This window comes from Petromyzon marinus, chromosome 15 (assembly GCF_048934315.1).
Source record: "Petromyzon marinus isolate PM22_M1 ecotype Great Lakes invasive population chromosome 15, UKy_Petmar_22M1.pri1.0, whole genome shotgun sequence".
Classification (NCBI taxonomy): domain Eukaryota; kingdom Metazoa; phylum Chordata; class Hyperoartia; order Petromyzontiformes; family Petromyzontidae; genus Petromyzon; species Petromyzon marinus.
In genome coordinates, this window is record NC_133681.1 from 256,191 (window position 1) to 277,666 (window position 21,476).

The window sequence follows — 21,476 nt, forward strand, 5'->3', positions numbered from 1 at the left end:
ACAAGTGGCGTAAATTGACGAAGGCCTCGCGACAGGATCCCCAACGATCATTGACTGTAACATGGCCTTACACTATAACTTTCCAAGCCCAACTACTACCGGTAAAATGCCTCCGCCATCACCGCGGTGTTTAAAGGGCACGCGGTTTTCGGGGAAGGCGATTTCGAAGGCTGGGAGCCTAAAGGGCTGGGAGTTCTAAAATGCGAGGACTTCTAAAGGGCTCGGAGTTTGAACGGGCGGGTTTGGAGTTTAAATGGCTGGGAGTTTTAAAGGGCTGGTAGTTTGAAAGGGCAGGCACATTGCATAGTAATGAATGAAGGTCACCCACGTATGATTGTGTACACGCTTCCTCCTACTCTCCGTGGTTGGTGGTTGATCCAGCGGGTAGCATGCGCCATTGAGTGCGGCATAATGTTGTCGCTGCTATCTCAGTGGGGCAGTAGCCAGGAGCTCCTGGGTTCGATTCGTTCTCTTCCCTTCTTCATGGGTTTCCTCCGGGTTCTCCATTTTCCTGTCACAGCTAAACTGACACACAGTGGGACCGGTATCGGCCAAACTCACATGCTAATGCTGGTGATAAATTCCCTGCAAATTACTCAATTGGGGATCACACAACTATGTAACTACTATTACTTTTTTATTTTACCACGTAAGGCCCACTGCGCTATATAGTTATTTTTCAGAAGCGACCTGGCCACATAGCTCAACGAAGTGGCTTATCAAGTGGAAATGTATAGTAGCCAAATACTCAAAATGCTTATTAATTCTAACTGTGGAGGGAAAACCCGGAGGAAAATCTACACGACCACGGGGAGAGGGGCATGCAGACTCCACATGTACTGTACAGGCGTCAGCGTCGGGATCGAACCCACGACCTCAGGGGAGGGAGTTAACATCTCGCTACCGCAGCGCAGAGGCAGCAGCAATACCGCTCCTCTATTGCGAAAACCTGGCAGGACCCTCCTGGCAAGGAGTCTTGAGACTCCATGAGGCTTCCCCGAGTTGACCAGAGGCAGTGATCACAGTAATAATAAGTTGCATCACCACCATGGACAATACAATGAGGGTTTTTTTTTTGTTACCCTCTTGGCTGGTGGAGAATTGTTTCCCTGCTGTGTGACTCCACCACCACCACGTGGCCCTGCCGCATCAGCTGGGATTCTTGGAGAGTCTGGAATGCGTGGGAGTTTTTTTTTTGGGGGGGGGGGTCTCTTTAAACTTTTTTTTCATAGTTTCCTGGAACGATTCTGAAAGAAATTCCGGCGCACATTTCAGAAAATTATTCCCAAGTCCGGTGCCTTCGCCCGCCCGCCACTCGTGACGTTTCCACGCTAGGCAGGAGCACTTTAACTAACTATAAACTTTTTTTTTACCAGGTAAAGCCCACTAAGCTGCATAGCTCTTTTTTTAGAAACGACCTGGCCATAAATGAATACTCAACAAAGTGGCTTCTCGTGTGGAAATGTATAGCAGCCAAATCCTCTAATCGCGTGATGTTGATTCTAAATGTGGAGGGAAAAATCGGAGGACCCAGAGAAAAATGCACGCAACCACGGCAAGAACATGCAAACTCTAAATATACAGGTGTCAGGGTTGGGATCGAACCCAATACCTTCCTACATACCAAGCGAAGTAGTTCACATCTCGCCACCATGGCGCCACTGCTCAGGTGTTGAACTTTGGCTGCTAATATTATAATGCGCTCATCGGAAGACTGCTCATCGGAAGACTGATGGAATGTGTAAAATGAAATTATTATTTTTTAGGTGATGTTTTATGTAGAGAGACAAGTATGGGAAGGGTGCGTGTTTGTCAACGTAACTGTGATGTTTTCACGATGGTCGTTAGTGGAAACAAATCGAGAACGCATTGAAAGTGCGCACAGGAGAACACACGCTGAGAGACAGGAAGAAGAGTACGTGGATTAAAGAACACACGCAGCAGAGTAGGGACATCACCATCATCAAACTCCAAACTATAAACTTTTTATTCAACCAGGTAAGGCCCACTGAGTTTTGTAGCTCAACAAAAAGTGGGTTATCCTGTGGAAATTTATAGCAGCCAAATCTTAACGGCATGTTGATTATAAATGTGGAGGGAAAAACCGGAGGACCTGGAGAAAAATCCACATGACCGCGGGGAGGGAGACATGCAAACTCCGATATACAGGCGTCAGAGTTGGGATCAAACCCACGACCCCCGATATACCAGGCGAGTTGGTTAACATCACACCATCGTGGTGCCTTCATGCAACAGTGGATAGACCATGATCATCATCATCCTCCAGACTGGTGAATGGAGTGGGTGGGGCTGGGGTGTAGGACACGTCACGGCCGGAAGGGACGATGATGGGCGATGATCGAGAATGATCACGGATCCGCAGCCGTCCAAGAGAATTATAATAATATAAGAAACGCCTTTCAAATGGTTAATCTTACAATGCCGGTAATTTATTTGGTAGTTGACTAGGGAGGAGTAGATGATCTGCCGGGGAGGAGATGGAGTGAGGATGAAATCCCCTCGTCGTGCGTAGAGCAGCAGCTGCTGGGTTGACCGTTGTCTTGAGAGGGTGGTGGCTGCTCTGGGAGGAAGCGGGAGACCTTCGTGCAGCAGTCTATAGACCATGGATCACGCCAGATAGAGTGCTGTGTAGTCACGAGCTGTCCCGGACACAATACCCCAAACATCTGCTGCTAGCTACGCGACTCCTTCCCTCGACTTTGTTATCTGCTGGCATCTGGTTTTAAATGCTCAGCCCCGAAGGCAAATATTAGGGGGGTGGGGGAGGCTGGGTGGGGGATATCGATAGAGTAAATATGACCCACAGCACAACCACACGCAGAATAAACGATGACTCCAGTCGCCTTTGCGCAGAGTCACTTTAAGATGTTTTCTTGTTCATGTTTTTGTTTGTTGCGGTTGCACCTGATTCAAGAGCCGAATGGCTCACAGGGCTATACCAAATAAATGAAAATGAAACTGAAACTACCGGGTTCAATGTGTACCCCCATCTCAACAACTTCACTTGTTATCTTGCATTTTCTAATTGCTACACCTCGCTGGATATCACAGTGGCGGATCGTGATGTTTCCAATAGGCGGGGCTGTTTCTAATTAAGAAAAACCTCTTATTCTTGGTTCTTTCGGTAAAATCACGCAGATAGAAAATAAAAAAAAATAATACAAAATTTAAAATAAAAGCAAAAAACCCACGACGTTTCGATCGCAACACAAGCGGTCTTCATCAGGCAGAGAGAAAAGAGGGGGCAAGCCTCCAAATGCAACTGCTGATAAGGGCTTCAAAGTGAGTGGGCGGTGGACGAGAGTTGCGAAGCAGCAGCAAGGAGAGCTGTGCGGCGTGCCAATGTCGGAGTAAAGTGCGAGCTGAAGGCGAGGGGCGCAGTCCAAGTGTGTGAGACAATGGGGGGAGTGAGGGGGTAGAGATAGGGGGAGAGAAAGGGGGGTAGAGATGGAGGGGGGGCATTGCACCTCGCTACACCCATCCACACTGCTGACGGTAGAGGTTGACAAGAAAACACAAATCAAGTCATGACCCAAAGTGGTTGATGACATCTTTCCAATGATTGCTGAATTTATAACCGTCGTCTCGGTTTAAATTGTGTCTGTATATATGTGTTGAGGCGTAACTGATGACTCGGAGGCAGATCTTCGTGTAAGGGCTTGCGCCACGTTTATTAAGGGCTCACACCAGTTGTTTTATGAAAGACCTCTCTTTGCACACGACTTCGTGTACTGCACACTCACTGCCTACACTCCACACCCCAGGGGAAGGGTACTGGGGTAACAGTGCAGAACCGTCCGATCCTTCCGCAAACCAGTCCGGGTTTTACAAATCAACGGAATCGAGAGCGCGCTTCCTTTGGGGGACTTGCCTCTCCCCCCTCTCCCCCTCTCATCTCACTCTCCCCCCTCTCATCTCACTCTCCTCGCTCTCCCCTCTCATCTCACTCTCCCCCCTCTCCCCCTCTCATCTCACTCTCCTCTCTCTCCCCCTCTCATATCACTCTCCTCTCTCTCCCCCTCTCATCTCACTCTCCTCTCTCTCCCCTCTCATTTCACTCTCCCCCCTCTCATCTCACTCTCCTCCCTCCCCCCTCTCATCTCCACCGTGCTAGACCACACGTGGCCTGTGGTCTCGCAGGGTGGAGGCAAGGGTTGGTGGATTGCACACAAACGGTGAGGAACCCGCTCCGTGGGCGTCGAGGGGGAGAGCCATACCCTGGGGCTCGCCGGGAGAAGGCGGTACGGCGAAGTGTGGACTAATCGCCATCTGTTTCCATCTGTATAGAGCTTTGCTCCCCCCCCCCCGCCCTAGCTCGCGCAAGGCGTAGTTGCAATCACGGGCGAACCGTCGCACTAAAATTGTAAATGCTGTGGGTTTACTCTCCCAACACACGACCGGCTAGTTTAACACGTAGTAGGAGGCTTTCGTGGCCAATATCATCCATAAAACAGGTTGTTTTTGGGGTTAGTTCGCGTAAATATATAAATGTGTCGTTCAACCTGCCACCACCCGACACAGATTTGTGGAGGAGTCCTCCTGTTTCGTTCCTTAAATGTTTCATGTCGCCTGATGAAGCTAGTTGCAATTACTGCCGAAACGTCGTACTCGGATTGTAACTGTTGTGGCTTGGCTCTCCAACACAGAAACCGGTGTGCTGTACGAGTAACGAATTGTCACGTTCTGTTTACGTAACAAACCTTACTAGTTGGCTGTGTCGAGTGGCGGTGGGTTAACGACACATTTACATTTACGCGATCCAACCCAAGAAAAACCCCTCGATTGTGAATACAGGAGATCATCGATTGTTATCAACGGACAGGACATCAGATGATCCAGCGGCTTCGGGGGTAGCGCCAGATTTTTTTAAACGCCGGATAATCACCACTCAAATCAATATTTTACATAGCTTATTTTTGCACACTTTTGCATGAGATGTTTTTTTAAGGTGTTGTTATATGTTTTTACCATTTATTTACTCAATTAAATTGGCATAAATAAATATGCAAAGACGAAAAACAAATATCCTACTTTAAAAAAGAAAAAAAAGAGGTCCCTAGCACACCCGCAGGCTACCGTACCTGGTGCCAATTTCCCCCTACCCCGGGTCCCATCGCTCCCCCAGGGGAAGGGTACCGGGGAGGTCCCTAGCACACCCGCAGGCTACCCTAACCTGGTGCCAATTTCCCCCTACCCTGGGTCCCGACTTTCAGCCTTCACGTTCCCGGACTCTCCAGACGACCCTGAACCCGTGACGGGTTCCAGCTTAAATCCCCCAGGGGGACATGACGTCACCATCCATGACGCCATCGTACCAGAGGGCGCGCGTGACATGACGTCACTAACTCCTACTCTACATCTGGATGGCTTCGTGAACGAATCTCTGTTGATAGCCAGTCGGCTTGCAAAGTACCATCGTCTTAGAGAAATCAATTTCATCTGAGCCAGCCGCATTAAAGTAATAATCAGCCACGGTAGAAGTATTGGTCCTGCCGTGTTTCAGATCTGCCTTATGTTCACGAACACGGTCCGAGACATGTCGCTTAGTTTCCCCAATTAACTACTGCCGCAGATACAGCTTAGTTTGTAGACGCCGGGATATTGCATGTCAGGAATCTTGTCCTTCAAAGATGGGATCAGATCACGAATTGTATGCACTGTGTTATCTACGTGACTTTACCGAAAGAACCAAAGAATATGAATTCTTCTTCTTTGGTTCTTTCGGTAAAGTCACGTAGAATGATAATAAAATAATAAATTGATAAAATAAAATAACACAATAATATTCTCACGACGTTTCACTCAGCTATCTCAATGCTAAATTCTATGCTAATTCCATTGTCAAGGGGTGCCTCTGCGGATGTGTATGCCTTAACTTAGCTATTTCAATGCTAAATTCTATGCTAATTCCTTTAACAATGGGTGCCTCTGCGGGTGTGTATGCTTTAACTTTTAACATAGCTATTTCTGTGACCAGTCACAAGCTAATTCCTTTGTCAAGGCGCTTTGTTCCTCTCACACAGCTTAAAGGCCGTATCTGAACGTGGCTCTTTCACTCCAGCACTGTCCTACCAGACAGTCTCGCCCCCTTCACCTGATGAAGGCCGCTTGTGTTGTGGCCGAAACGTCGTGAGAATATTATTGTGTTATTTTATTTTATCAATTTATTATTTTATTATCATTCTACGTGACTTTACCGAAAGAACCAAAGAAGATGAATCATTGCAGTCACGAAAGCTTTAAATCGAAATATGAATTCTGCAGTCACGAAAGTTTTAAGTCAAAAGAAAAACCTCGCCATGTTATTGGCCTTCCCGTGAACGTTGTATAATTGTCTTATCGACCAAAGCTAGGCATTTATAAACAATACGAAACAATACTTTTTGGTTCTTTTGGTAAAGTCACGTAGGTAGACAAAATTAAATAAAACAAAAAATAATATATCACGACGTTTTGATCGCAACACATCGGTCGTCCTCAGGCGAAAAAAAAACAATCCAGCAGTAGAACAGCAGTGGAACTGCTGGATTGTTTATTTTTCTACCTACGTGACTTTACCGAAAGAACCCAAGAGTATGGATTCCTGCAGTCACGAAAGCTTCAAATCAAGATGAATACGAAACAAAACAATCAAATGCTGTCCCCATGACGCTCAAGTCGGTTGATCAGAACCCAGTTGCTTGACATTCAACCTTCTCCCGCATAGTTATCCTTTCAAGTTGAATATTTAGGAGTGACTCCCACAGTGTTCGTTGCTAATTCTTCGTTTGCTGCACTTGCTGCCATCCCCATCGCTGTGGTTTCCTCCTAGAGAGTGTCGGCCGTGAGCTGCTGCTCGATTTGCACGGTGCGACCTCGCGTTGTGACGTCTCTCATTGCAGCCACGGGCGCATTTTTCACCGCCCTCAATGGCTCTCAAGCGGACTGGCTCCAATGGGAAGCTGCTCAACGCAGTGAATGAAAGGAAAGCTCTCACTTGGACGCCTTCACCGCCGCCCGAGACCTCATCCTAGGCACAAATCAGACTGTGACGTTGCAGCGGTTTCTAATATGAATTTAAAATGTTATCTTCATTAGGCAATTCACGTTCAAAGAATCATAATTAAAAAAATATAATACGACAAAATAAATTTCGATTTAAAGCTTTCGTGACTGCAATGATTCATCTTCTTTGGTTCTTTCGGTAAAGTCATGTAGACTGAGAATAAAATAATAAATTGATTTTAAAAAATGATATTATTGTGTTATTTTATTTTATCAATTTATTATTTTATTCTCATTCTACGTGACTTTACCGAAAGAACCAAAGAAGACAACAAAATAATTTAGAGAAAAGTAGTTTTATTAAAAATATATTTCTCATCTCCAGCTGTTTGGTGGGGCAGCACCCCAACGAACTGCTCCTGGTATATCAATTTGTAGTTTGTCAAAGGAAATGTTACTTTTAAAGTTTTATCATCAGCTGTCAATTGTAGCTATTTTCGTTTGGCCCGAGAATAAATGGATCACCACGAACGAGGCCACTTCCCGGCTGCCCTCAGCCTGCGACAGAACTGGCATCGGTGACTGCCTGCAAAGTGGGCAGAATACCACGATATATTGTGTAGGCTTTTACTGCTCGGTGGCCAGAGATGGCAGTACAAGCAAATATTTAATCTGTTAAACACGTAGGCTTTCGTGACCAATATTATGGAAAATATTAAATCTATCTGTGCGAATCTTTACCGTTATACCCTCAAAGGAAGCCACGCACTCACTCATGGCATTGGCCATGCAATCACAACACAGCAGCACCCTCTTGGACAATGAGACTTTGCTGGTATGAATAACTCTTTATTCGGTTACTTGTTCAATTTGTCAATCGCCTTGGAACGGACACATATCAGACGATATAAGCTCGATCTTATTATCAATGCCGCTACTTTACTGTAGATACACCATGTTTTGCAACTGCATCCGTGGGGATAGACAAATAGTTGTATGAATCCAAAATTTGAAGTTCATTAAGGTGATGGAGAAGCATGAAATGGTGGTTGGCTCCTATAAACAGCGACGCGTGTGTAGCAATTAGAAAATGCAAGATAACAAGCGAAGTCGTTGAGATGGGTTTACACATTGGAGAGTTATAGTGTAGAACCCACGCAGAGGAGAGAAGCCATGGCCCCATATAGAATAGCCCACGAGGACCACGTGGAGCAGCTATGGGGTGCGTGTGGTCCACCAACCTCACCCTCACAAATAGCCAAGGGAACCACAAAAATTGAGGCGACAACTCCCTCTCTCTATGTTGCCCGCCGCCTTCATTCGAAGTGACAGGGTGAGTGTTAGGGGAGGCGGGGGCAGAGATGGTGTCGGGATCGAGAGGAGTCCAGTGGTTGAGTAGGGGGTCCTGGGGGGTCGTCTGAGGGGTGCGGTGGGAGTCAAATGCTTAGGAAGCAAACACAGCTCATTCCCTTGTAATGTTGTGCAAGCATTAGGGGGCAATTGCCGCCCCCGCAAAAAAAAAACTATGCTCTGTATGGCTGTGCCTCACATGCGGCAGTGCCCGTAGGAAGAGCTTCATCCGGAGGTGTCTGGGGTTCAGCTCTGGAGAATATTCAACGAGAAATCCTCCTGATGACGATTGCTTGTGTTGCGATCAAAACGTCATATTTTTATTATTTTTAATCACTTTATTTTCATTTTTATTCTTTCATTGTTATTTTTTTCTATCTACCTGACTTTACCGAAAGAACCATAGAATGAGAAATCAAGGCCCGGCCGCTGTCCAGCAGAGGGCGCTCCAGCACGAGAGACGCTACACGTTCGTCAACTCAGCCACAAAACGAACATAACCGACGTTTCGGACAATGCCCCTTCTGTATAGCAGAGACCAAAAGGGCCGTTGCCAAGTAATGTATGTATATCAGGCCCCAGTGTTATGTACGGATGTGTTGGGTTTTTATTAATGTTGTGTATCAGTGGCAACGCAGCGTCACAAAGCACAATGCAGCAGCAGAGAGGTTAGTTCGTGCTGGGGAACAGGAGATGGAACGCGATGTTAATGCTGCTCTCTCGGCATTGTGTTGAGAAACGAAGCATGCATCTTAACTGTTGTGACGCGTCCGTTATTGAATACGAGGTCTTGCAGCGCGGAGCGGCGGTGTTTATTAGCGCAGCCGAGTAATCACCGTAACGTAAACCACAGGTAACGTAATCCGTTTAATGTAATCCAAAGTGTAACGCAATCCACTGTGTAATGTAATCAACTGTGTAATGTAATCCACTGTGTAATGTAATCCACCAGCAGGTGCAGCGTTCTCTCCCGAACCGCCACTGGTCACGTCCCGCGGTGACCTCACCCACCTCAACCTCACCCAGCACAGCCCCGAGCCAGCGCTCACCTCCCCACACCACACTCCGATGCCAAGATGATTTTTTAAAATATAATATTAATTTATATTTGTGTACCGTTTTGATTCCTTCTGGAATGTGGTTGTTTTGCCCCGATTGCTATTTGCTACATTTCTGTACTTCATTTTATTGATTGCGTTTGTAATTTTGGTGATATCGCTATTGCAAAACTAGACTCATCCTGGTTCCTTGAACAAAATCCACTCGAAACTCCCGTCTTGCCAAAACGGCGCCATGAAAAACTGACACGTGAAACTGAATATGGGCGCAGGTGAGCAGGGTTAGGGTTAAAACCAGTGTAAGCGGATTGGCTATTTGATCAGGGCTGGGGTTCTTACTAGTGCCTGCTTAGCCAGTTGGTTAGGGTTAGTGCAGTAGCAAGTCCCTAAACAAGGAATACGATGGTACAGAGCAGTGGTTCCCAACCATACACAAACATTTTGCTTTCACCACCGCGCACAAGAATTTTTTTTTAAATATAAAAAGACTCCAAATTGTACTGTATCTGCAAGTTCCGCGTATAACTTTCCACGGCCTTGTGGGCCGCCAGAGGCCCATAAACCAGAGGTTGGGAACCACCAAGCTGCGGATTTGAGGCCGTGGTACTCCAGCCTCTTCAGTTTTTGACCCCTATTCGTTTCTGCTGCCACATAGCCATGCATCCACCACAGGGTTGATACTTAGTAGGCACCCAAGGCTCAATTTCTCACGTAATATATTCCATATCACTGGTAGTTGAAGGTTGGTGACTCAAAAGCCACAGCCACGATGAGAGGCATTCAGGATGTGGTGTGCCGGGTGCAGATACATATTCTGGGCTGTTGACCAGGACAGACCCAGCTGATAATAAGCCCTGCATGCAGATCTTCAGCTTCCATTCTGATGTGAACTTACATTCCTGCCGGCCGACAAATACTGTACACGGTTCTGATACAGCGCACCGTCATGTTGGGGATACTGCTGTGTGGTTACACAACGTGGGGACATAGGCTCACTGTAATGTAAACGCGTACAACCAATTAATACAAACTACATCCTTCAGGTGAGTTATAATTCGTCACATTTTGAGAAGTAAATCCTAACCTGCGCATGGACGGTTCAGTCGACTATTGCACTATACCTGTTCATTTCCCTTCCTGTAAAAAGAGATTAAGTCAACCATCACAAACACGAGACCCTCTAAAACCACTCGCACTCAAACCGAGACGCAAACATGCGCGTCTTGCCACTCGTGTCCGACAGGGATGGGACGACGCAAGAACCTCGTCATGGAGGCCGTCCCCCACCTGGACCCCACGACCTGCCTCGGTCGTGACGTGGAAGGCGGCACGGGGAGATCAGGTCCGGGCTGGGCATACAAGGACACGAGGGTAGCTTTGGGTTCTCGTGGCTTTCTGGCCGGCCCTGGAGTTCCAGTACGGAGGTTAGGGTCTACAGAGGGCCTCAGAGTTGAGTCTAGGAAACAGTAATGGGGCCTGGGGGGGGGGTGTTGTGGGGGGCATTGTCTCATATGGGAGGTATCAATATTTACTCCATGTAAAACTCCATAAGGGCAGGCCTTGGAGGTCAGGTGTCAACTGTGCAACGCCTGTGGAATCTGGCAGAAGTGACTGCGAGATGAGGCATCCACGAGGAGCTGACACTGAAAGGGGCGGGGTGGGCGGCGCAAATGGGATAATGCCCCCCCCACGTAAAATAACAATAACCAATGCATGGCCTGGACTCTCAAGGGGAGCACAGCACCAGGAAGAGCCACCCTGTGGTTTTAAACTATTTTTTATTTTACCAGATAAGGACCACGGAGCTATGTAGCTCTTTTTTAAGAAGCGATCTGGCCACAAATGATAGCTCAACGAAGTGGCTTATCACATGGTAATGTATAGCTGTGTAGTGTAGTAATGCACGCGCAGCTGATGAGAGGCACGTGTGTAATGGAGTGGCTCACGCGCAGCTGATGAGAGGTACGTGTGGTAATTGAGTGACGCACGCGCAGCTGAGGAGAGGCGTCTGTGTGTAAGCTGCGGGTTGGCTGTCGGGCAGATTCTGGAAGGTGGGCGGAGTCTAGCTAGGGGAATAGAAGCCGGCGTGCGGGAATGCACGAGGTTCTTCTTTGTCCTGAGCAGGTGTGGGCGGTGTAGGAGAGAGGAGGGGTAGCTAGTCGGGATTAAGGTGTACCACGCGTGGTGTTGTGCGTGAAGTGGAGTGAGCGCTCACAACTGGTGTGTATGAAGATTAATAAAGAATGAGCAGGTGTTATGTTACCTTGCCTTCGAGTGAGTTCCACACTACATCTGTAAACTACTCTAAACGCATGTTTCTAAATATGGTGGGAAAAAAAAGGACGCAGAGAAAAAGCCACGCAATCACGGGAAGAACATGCAAACGCCAAATATGCAGGCATCAGGATCAAGATCGAACCTACGTCCTCCTGCATACCAGGCGAGGAAGTTAACATCTCGCCACTGCGGTGCCACAGCAAGGTCATTTAGTCCTTGCCAGCAGGGCTTAGTTTCTCAATGAATATTTTGCAGATCACTGTAGATGGGAGTAGGCGACGCATGACTAGTAGTCACAGCCAGATATATGTATACTGGATGTGGTGTGCCGGCTAAAATCAAGCCCTCCTTTGATGCATTGCTTGACATCGAGGCTCCAACTTCACATAAACCCCATCCTCTATGGCTCTGAATTAAGCACTGCAGCGCGTGCTGCTGCTGCTAGAACTGCGAGCAGTGTAAGTATAGGTTTGTGTGTATACTGTGCACTATATACCATACAAACCCAGCTATCCATACACCTCCTCTCAAATAAACCTACATGTTCTCGATAAACTTGTCTCCCACTTATCGTGCTTTTCTCTTCATTAATTGCACCTCTTCCAGTTACATCAGCGTTAACCCAACTCCTTAGGTCGCGTGCCCTTTCAAAAACACCCAAAATACCAGGCTCCCCATTAAATCCTCTCTCCTCCAATCATGGCTCCTGCTTCTAAAACCCACATCCTTGAGTCACACTCCTCTAACCCACCTCCTTGCTACATCCTTCTCCAGGTATACTCCCCTAGTCACAGCCACATCCAATCACACTCCTCCTCACTTGACCGACTCGTGAAGCCGGTCTCACCTCCTTAACCTCCTCCTTAAAACCACCACCTCCTGCAGTCACAGCTCCTCCTTGGTGAACTCGCACACGAAGTACATGGTGTTGGTGCAGCTGACGTCGTTCCAACCTCCGCCGCTCTCCATCTCCACGCAGTCCTCTCCACCGAACGCGTTGTTGGGCTCGCCGGGCCGCCAGCGGGTGAAGGCCGTGGGCCCCAGCGACGCGCCGTCCTCGTAGGTGAAGGCCCCTTCCCGCAGTCCGTCGTGCAGGCCGATGAAGACACGTGCCAGGCCGGCGTGGCTGACGTAGGCCGCGAGGAGCGCATTAGTGGTCTCGTCCCGCGGCATGGCGAGGAGGCCGCCCCTCGAGCGGCAGTGCAGCGCCGCCTCGGAATACGCGCGCTCCTCACGCACCAGCAGGTACATCTTGCGCTCCGTCTCGCGCACGCCCGCCACTGCTGGAGCACGACAAGTGGCCGTACAGACGCTCGCTTGTCACGAGCTGGGCTGGTGCGCAATTATTTTTGGAGATGTATTGACCACGGGGAGGGGGAATTTTCTGCTGGGTTTTTTGCTGAGCACAGGCCCTGAGGCCCGAAATGCCAAGCACATAGCCACATCACTCGTGAAGGTGTGATTGCTATGAGTTCACTCATCTCCTGAATTGAGCAAGGTTATGATAAGAAAAGAGGCTTGAGAAAAGAGGCGAAGGGAGGGAATTTCATGGTGCAGCAGAACGAGGGATGACACAGAAAGAGAAGTGCTGTAATCTGCAGAGGGGTGAACAGTGTGGATGAGATTAAACAATCTGGAAGACCGATTCTTGAACGTGGATGGATCAATCATCACGCAAGAGCTGTAGTGCCCTGGGGGCAAAGACACCTAAATCTGGCACCGCCAGCGTGGGAATTGTGAACACTGCAGAGGGGAGAAAGGAACAGAGCTCCTGTCTGTGACTCGGGGTCATATGGGGTCACGCCCTCACCGGTCTTGAGGAAGGAGACCTCCTCGCGTAGGCGAGCCACCACAATGTCCATCTCTCCGATGAGAACACGCATGCGGCTGCAGTTACACGGTAAGCCTGCAACAACACCGGTACGGATGTGAGAACGTACACAACACCAGCATGCAGACATGCGCACAATTGAACAAGAACGTGGACGAGGTTACACAGACAGGAACACGTAGATATTCACAAATATATGAGCACACGCAAACAAGCACAGGGAACACAGACATGGCCATGGAGGTGAGCCTGCAGACACGGGTAAGCACACAAAAGCACACAAAAGCAGTCTAAGATTCAAAGGTAGGGACCCACGAAGCCAAGCCGAGGTCAAAAGCCTTCAGCCCTCAGCTGTTTAGGTGGAGACCAGTGTGAAGGCTTCACATGAAGTGTGACATCCCAAGATGATGTCACACGTTGTGTAATGAGGTGTGAAGGCGAGCGCATGACATATGACGTCATCAACTTGGTCGATAAGGCATATTATTTATTACTTAAATGTTGTTGGTGGCCTCATCCCACCCACCACCTCACCTTGCTGCCCTTTAGGCCCGGGGGGTCCATTGTCACCCTTGCTGCCCCTCTCACCTGGCACGACACATGACACACACACACATGCGAGATGAGCCTCGTCAGCGCGACCCAAGTGTGCAGCGTAGGTGCGCATGGCGCGAGCACGTGATACCTTTGGTTCCTATGGGCCCAATCTTGCCTGACCGTCCCTGATCCCCCTTGCATCCCTTATCTCCTGGAAGGCCTGCACAGTGCGGTCAGGGAGTGAGTAGAGACAGAAAATGTACTGAAGAGGGATATGGGACGAAATGCCCCATCACTTCTTGATGTGGCGCCCTGTGATGAGCTGTGGTGTCCGAGATGTGATGTATTGACCTACCTTTCTCTCCAGGTGGGCCCAGCTTTCCAGGTCTTCCAGGCTCACCATGGTCTCCCTGCACACCGACCTCACCTGCACGAAACAGGGCATGAGGGTAGCACTCGCACAGTACTACTTGATATTTAAACAACCATAATTCAGTGCATTTGCTGTTACACGATCATGGCATGAACACTGCCGTTAGGCCTGAGGTAGAATTGGAACTGTTCAGCACTATTAAAAAATGTGCGGCAAACACTTGTAAAACATTCAAAATCTACAGGAAAGATGCTGCTGCACCTTTCCCTCGACTTCACCATCACTTTGAAATACAATTTGGTATGTGGTGGCCCAAGACAGTGGCATCGCGTGCTTGGCATGGGCCTTGATGCAAACCCATGAATGAGGCCACCTTGTCCATCTGCCACCCCCTCCTTCTAGCCCGTCGCAAAACCCCATCAGGCCTTGGTGCGGATGCACCGCCTGCACACTCCATCGCTATGCCACTGGCTAAAGCGAAACATTGGATCTTTCACGTTCAACTTTGTGCTTATCGGTGCCGTGTGCCCCAGACGTCACAAGGGCCTTACCTTTCGCGCCGGGAAGGATCACGTGACTGGCGCACGCCTCCATGATTGGCCGATTCAGTGTTGCTGTGCAGCACGTGCTCGAGAGCAACACGAGGAGCGGCGCAAGGAGCCTCCAGGCCATGGCACGTGACGTGAGGGAAGCGCTGGTGGGGCGGGGGACAAGTGAGATGGGCAGGGCGGTGGTTTCCGCGTAGACACGCCCACCACTGCCGACCATCAGCCAATCACAAGGCAGACGCCTGTCACTCACGAGCCAGACACGCTCGTCAGTCACGCGTGCGCACACTTGCGCACATGTGTGTAGTTCGGATTTGCGTGCACTTGTGTAGGGTGGACATGTGTGGGGTGCACGTGTGTACCTAGCCTGGCACAGGCGCCTTAAGGACGTCACCGCCACTTAGTTGTTGCTGTGAGAAGCGAGGCAGAGCTGGCAGGACCTTGGAGCGAAAATGTGGGCGAGCGAACCGCAAAGTCGCTTCTAGAGTCAAAAGTGTAACTCGACAATTCACAAAGTAGTGCACTGATGGGGCTCCTGAACGCAGCTGGAATCGCTAAGTCTGTATCATGTCGTCGGCCAAGACGCCGCGAGGTTAGTCGCTCATCCATTTGATAAAAAAACGCGTCGTGAGGGGAACCTACTAATTCGCTAACATGCGTCACCAGCTCGAAGTGGAGGATGTTGACCCCACGGGGTCGTGCCACCCCACGCCGCCACTCGGCACCGTCTCAGCCTTCAAATTCCATTTCGAGAAGTCTCAGCCTGATGAGAAGCTGTGCCCCCACCTTGTGGTGGTTCTCGTGGCGCTGCCACGCACGCCTCAAACGGCACACCACATCCAGTATACATCTCGCTTGTATTAGTCACGTGCCGCTTACTCCAGTCTCATATCAGCGAGAAGTCAAGCCCTGCTGAGCGCAGCAGTCCACGACCATCGTATCGCGCTCACGGCACAACTGCAGCGCATCTCACTTCTCAACTCGCATTCCTCCGCTCTCTTGCGGCTCGTCTCTCACACGGCGCAAGTCTGAGCTAGAGCTCATCATTCCTCGTGGCTGCATGCTCAACTTCATTTGGCTCTTAACCCACCTTCATCTCACTCGATGGCATCTCACCATACGCTTCTGCAGCTCACCTGAATGTCACCTCGCATGAATTTCATGAATCTTACTTGAACCTCATCTGTGGACCTCGCACCATTCGGATCTTCTCAACTTTATCATCGCACATGGAGCTCATCTCACACAGTCCTCATCTTACATGGACTCAACTCGCGTAGACCTCATCCAACCTGGACTTCATCTCACACGGATCTCACCTCACGTGGCTCTGCTCTCAAGTAGAGCAGGACCGGTGTCGCTTGACCGTGGCGACACACGAACCGCAGCTTCTGATCCTCGTGTATATTGTCGTGTCTCTCTCCGCGTCTCTTCGTGTCTCTCCCCGCGTCTCCTCGTGTCTCTCCCCGCGTCTCTCCTCGTGTCTCTCCTCGTGTCTCTCCCCGCGTCTCTTCGTGTCTCTCTCCGCGTCTCCTCGTGTCTCTCCCCGCGTCTCTCCTCGTGTCTCTCCTCGTGTCTCTCCCCGCGTTTCTCCTCGTGTCTCTCCCCGCGTCTCTCCCCGCGTCTCCCCGTGTCTCTCCCCGCGTCTCTCCCCGCGTCTCTCCTCGTGTCTCTCCTCGTGTGTCCTCCCGCGTCTCTCCCCGCGTCTCTCCTCGTGTCTCTCCCCGCGTCTCTCCCCGCGTCTTCTCGCCACCCAGGGAGGGCGCCGCGCTTCTTTTCGCCGCGCTGTTTACGCGAGCACGGCGCGCCTCGTTTGTCACGATCGGGCGGCGTGGGCGGCGGCCGCACTGCCTCGACCTCCCCCGCCGAGCCGCCTCCGCCTCGGCACTGCGCGGGGGGCCCAGGGGTCCGGGCTGGTCTGGCGCGGGGCCCGTGCTGAATTCGCGTTGGTGATGGTAGTAGTGGGGGGGGGGAGGTGGCGGCAGCAGCTGGGTCGTGTAAAGCGGCGATGGAGGTCGCGTCTGGCGCTCAGCTTTGTTTATCTCAATAGTCTCTGCAATGCAGCGGCGCTGATGTTCCCAACATGCCGCGTGGGGGTGGCGCGCGCGCTTTCTGCTCCATGTTTACCAATCTCCCCTCTGTTCCAAAGCTATCACGCACTGTGACACTGCACATCCGGCTGTTTGAGTTCTTGACTCCTTTTCACTTCTCGGTAGGGATTCGAACCAGAACGGGCAGTGGCTCTGGGGTGAGGCAGCTTACAAACGAAAGGAGTACACGGAGAGGGAGCCTGGTCGTGGAGGGGGCTCTCCACTGTCGGGATTGCGGGGATTGGAGGGGTCACGCGGGCCAGCCACGGATCGGTGCAATCCGCCGTGATGGGTCTCGTGCCGCTTTATTGAAGCCGCGGGCAACGCGCCCAGGTCAATCGCCCCTCGATTAAGCGGCAATGGCGCGGTAGGGGTCGCCTGGGGTTCACGTGCCCCAAGTGCGAACCACGCGGGGACCCGTTGGTGGTGGGGGTTGTTCCGGGAGTCCCGGGGAAACCGGAGCTCGAGGGCAGCACCGAGGATTCTCAACCGACAAGTGCGTCCCGAGATCCCCAAATCCGCGGATTACGCGACCCAGCTGTGGCTGAGCAAGGCCGCTCCATCTCCCACTGAAGTACTCCCTCCCCCTACCCCATAACAGAGTCCAGTTTTGTGGGTCCGCGACCCCCCAGTCAGACCAGAGACACAGTGGGACCCGAGGGTTTTAGTGTTTGGTGCTTCTGGCTCCACGTGGGACTTGGGCCGGGATGGGCAGGAGACTAAGGCAGTACAGTACTTGTCCTGGCCGCACTTTTCAGCTGTAGCCGCGGGGGAGCTCATCCAAAGAAAACGATCTATGACCACCATCACGGACGCCTTCACTGGGCAGAGCGTGCGGCATGAAGGTCTCCGCAGTGCGGGGCCCTGCTGCTGGCTCCCCACTGGAAGCTGCGTGCCCCCTTATCGTTAAGCCTCCTCCTCCTCGCGAGACAGGCATAGCGGGGGCGGGCGATGGGGGGCGGGGCGGTGGCGCTAAGAGGATTAGCGGGATGCGGGGAGGAGGCGAGGCGGGGTAAAGTGAGCGGAAGAGACGGGGCGAGAGGGAAAGAGGAGAGGGTCCGGGGGAGGTGGAGGAGACAATTGGGGAGGTGAGATGATGGTTAGGCTTGGGATCACGGGGTCAGAGGCGGGGTTAAGTTTTGCTCACGGTTCAGAAGGTCGTGCCGTGGGTCATGGGGTCCGGGTTACAGATACAGGGTCACGGATTAAAATCTCGCCGCAGCTGCCGCCAGCGCGATAATCTCCGCTCAGGGAGGGATGAACCCCCCGGGCCTGATGCCGCCTCCTCCTCACTCCTCAAAGTTCCACATCTCCTCATCCTCGTGTCCCTGTATCCCCCGCTCTCCCGTGGAGCCGAGGTAGATTCTAACAGTTCAAGTCCGGATACACGGTCCGTGCGGGAATTTCTCCTGGTTCCTGATTCCGGTCCCAGTCCCGGGTTTCGCTCCGCTAGCCCCGCACCGCGCAGGGCGGGCTGGAGGCCAGGCGCGTGAGGAGACGCGCACAGCGTCTGTAGTCTGCGGGCCGGGGACAGGGTGAGGGTCACGCACATCAGCGCGACGCAGCTCCACACTCCCAGCTCCACACTTCTATCTCCCCTCTCCCAGCTCCACAATCCCAGCTCCATCCTGCAGCTCCACCTCCCAGCTTCACTCTTCCAACTCCACTCTCCCAGCTCCACCTCCCAGCTACACCTCAAAGCTCTACCTCACAGCTCCACACTCCCATCTCCACCCTCCCAAATCCTCGCAGCTTCACCACCCAGCTCCACCCTCCCAACTCCTCGCAGCTTCACCACCCAGCTCCACCCTCCCAACTCCACTTCACAGCTATACGCTCTCAAATCCACCTACCAGCTCCACCCTCCCAGCTCCACCCTCCCAGCTACACCTATCAGTTCCACCCTCCCAGGAGCATGCAAATCCCGACTGGGTGCATCAGATTGGTGTTGGGTCCCCATGGGATCGCTGTGGGGTCCCTGTAGAGGGGTCACTCACACGCGGGGTCTCCGCACTCCCGGGAGCCGTGTAGAATCCTCTGGAAGTAGCGTGCGCACTCGGGCGAGAAGCGAAGGGGACCTTGTGGATGGGGGGGGGGGGGTGCACGAGGAAGGGAGCCCAGCAGGAGAAATAGAAGGAGAGATCGGGAGAGGAGAGAAGCGAGGTGAGGAGGGTATAGGGGATTGAGTATGGAAATGTGGGCGGGGCGGATGGGGGGAAGGGCATTTTGGGGTCAATTAACTCATTGGCAACGTCATGACCCTAACAGGTGCGATTGAAGAGTGTGCTCCCTCTTACAGGTGTGCTCACCTGTAAGGAAGGAGGGAAGGTGAGATCTGCTCACCTGTTAGGTGTTTGAGAAACTTGACCTTTGCTCCACGTCGCGTGCCGGGGTCACGCGCCACCAGCTCTACACGGGGTCACAACACAACTTTTATCTGTTTGTGCGCGTGTGCGCGCATGCGTGTGTGTACGTGCGTGTGCGCGCGTGCGTTTGTGTACGTGCGCGTGTGCACGTGCGCGTGTACCTCGCGACCCGTCTCCAAAGCGTGGGCGGTCGTGACCTGCCCCGTGGTGATGGAGCGTGTCCAGGATGAGCTCCAGTAACGCGGTTCCGCCGTGCCCCGCCTGCGCGCGAAAGTCCAACGCGGGGTCCCAGGAGCGGCCCCCCACTCCCGTCGCTCTTCTCGGGCTCCCCTTTATACCCAAACCCCCCATTTTCCCCGGGGTCCCCACTTCTCCTAGACCTCTAACTACAGCCACCCCTCCAGGGACCCCCACTCTCCCCGGGCCCCCTACTCCTCCCATCTCCCCCACTCCTCCCACCCCTCCCGGCCCCCCCAGTGTCGCCTGTAGGGTGAAGGCCAGACCCACGAGGAGGTGGAGGCACACAGCCTCCATGAAACCTGTGAGAGACACCGCGAGCTCACAACCGCACAACCACAGTAACACCCACGCAACCACAGTCACACAACCACAATTGCCACCACAGTGGCAACCACAACCACAGTGACAACCACCCAGCCATCCACACACCCACCACCAATTTCACTACCATCGCCACTATCTCCCGCACGCACACCCACCATCAATCTCGCACCCACATACCATTCTTACCCACACCCACCACCTCCCTCACCTGCCCCCACTGTCCTGAAATATTTCAAATCCCTCACCGCACGTCACCGCCCGACCCAGAGTCCGGGTCATTCAGTCGCTGGGTAGGAACTGCTGCCGTTAACGACTCGACGGATTGGAGCCACAGTCCCATTCACATCACCAGGTGAGTTCCCGATGCGCACCAGGTGAGGTCCCCGCGTGCACCAGGTGAGGTCCCCGCGTGCACCAAGTCAAGGTCCCAGCGCGCACAAGGCAAGTCCCGCGCGCCACGCTCTGCGCTGGGGACGCGTGGGGGATTAACGCTGTGGGGGGGGGGGCGGTAGAGGGATGATGAGGAGTGGGGGTTGGGGTGGCGGGAGTGAGCGTAGGGGGAGTGAGATGGAGGTCGCGCGGTGAGGGTGAAATTCGAGAGCAGAGGAAGAGACATGAGGTGCGAGGGGCGTGTTTGAGTGCGTGCCATTCCATGTGTAGTGAGTTCAACTGAGTCGCAGACTCTTTGGAGGCAACACATTTATTGATACCAACACAAAGGGGTAACTGCCCCTTCACCAGATAACAACTTATGGTGGTGGACCACCAGGCTACACTACACACTATGGTGGTGGACCACCAGGCTACACTACACTAATGACACTGGGAGTAGCTACAACGGACAGGACCCCAGCTTAGGTCCAGGTCCATGTGTTGATAACTCTTCTCGGACGTAGAACGTAGATTCTTCAGGATAACCACAGCAGCCGGTCCCTCTCGGGGACCCGGCTCATATCATCCGTGGTGTGGCTGGCTCCGCCCTTAGCCACGGCCACCTTCGAGAACCCTCGAGCAGGATTTCGGCCCTGACACGTGACCACCCCTAGCCCCCACCTGGGGCCCTGTGTAGACTTGACCGGTCACGTGTCCTTCGGGGTCAACCAGAGTACCATGCATGGCCCTTGGTAACCCCATTCCCATGGCTGGCACTCTCACACCCTATCCTGTAGGGGTCGGCACTTCACGTCGAGCGTGGTGCCATCCAGCACTCCCAATAAGTGCTCACCGAGCCCTTCTAGGGCCCGTACTGCACCCACATATACGTGGTGCCCGCGATGTCAATACATCGCACGCCGTGCCTCTCTCGGGCCGGCATTACACAATGACATCCGCGATGTCACTACACATGTTTGCGATGCCTGTGTCAGACACGCAACCGAGATTTGAATCCATCTCAAGGGATTTTCCAGGTGAAATATTTTTTTATTAAAATAGCCGAGACCAGATATTTAACTTGCCGGCACCACTTGACGTCACT

At 52.0% G+C, this 21,476-nt stretch overlaps 2 protein-coding genes across 4 annotated transcripts; both read right to left on the reverse strand.

Moving 5' to 3' along the window:
* Positions 1-9,151: 9,151 nt before the first annotated feature.
* On the reverse strand, positions 9,152-17,089 carry LOC116942530 (collectin-10-like). Of its 3 annotated transcripts, none has more exons than XM_032954556.2 (7): positions 16,299-17,089; positions 14,983-15,125; positions 14,414-14,485; positions 14,207-14,278; positions 14,056-14,109; positions 13,501-13,596; positions 9,152-12,970 (listed from the first exon to the last, which is right to left on the reverse strand). In XM_032954556.2, exons 2-7 carry the CDS (start codon positions 15,101-15,103, stop codon positions 12,576-12,578), a joined length of 810 nt encoding a protein of 269 aa, XP_032810447.1. In that variant the 5' UTR covers positions 15,104-15,125; positions 16,299-17,089; the 3' UTR covers positions 9,152-12,575. The 3 variants fall into 3 exon arrangements, with proteins under 3 accessions (XP_032810447.1, XP_075923272.1, XP_032810446.1); XM_076067157.1 differs by having other exon boundaries at positions 9,152-12,973; positions 14,983-15,188; positions 16,299-17,073; XM_032954555.2 differs by having other exon boundaries at positions 9,152-12,973; positions 16,299-17,070.
* Positions 17,090-18,518: 1,429 nt separating this feature from the next.
* On the reverse strand, positions 18,519-20,278 carry LOC116942503 (ALK and LTK ligand 1-like). The gene is made up of 6 exons (XM_076067137.1): positions 20,245-20,278; positions 19,895-19,974; positions 19,597-19,696; positions 19,413-19,478; positions 19,067-19,147; positions 18,519-18,586 (listed from the first exon to the last, which is right to left on the reverse strand). Exons 1-6 carry the CDS (start codon positions 20,276-20,278, stop codon positions 18,519-18,521), a joined length of 429 nt encoding a protein of 142 aa, XP_075923252.1.
* Between the last annotated feature and the right edge of the window lie 1,198 nt (positions 20,279-21,476).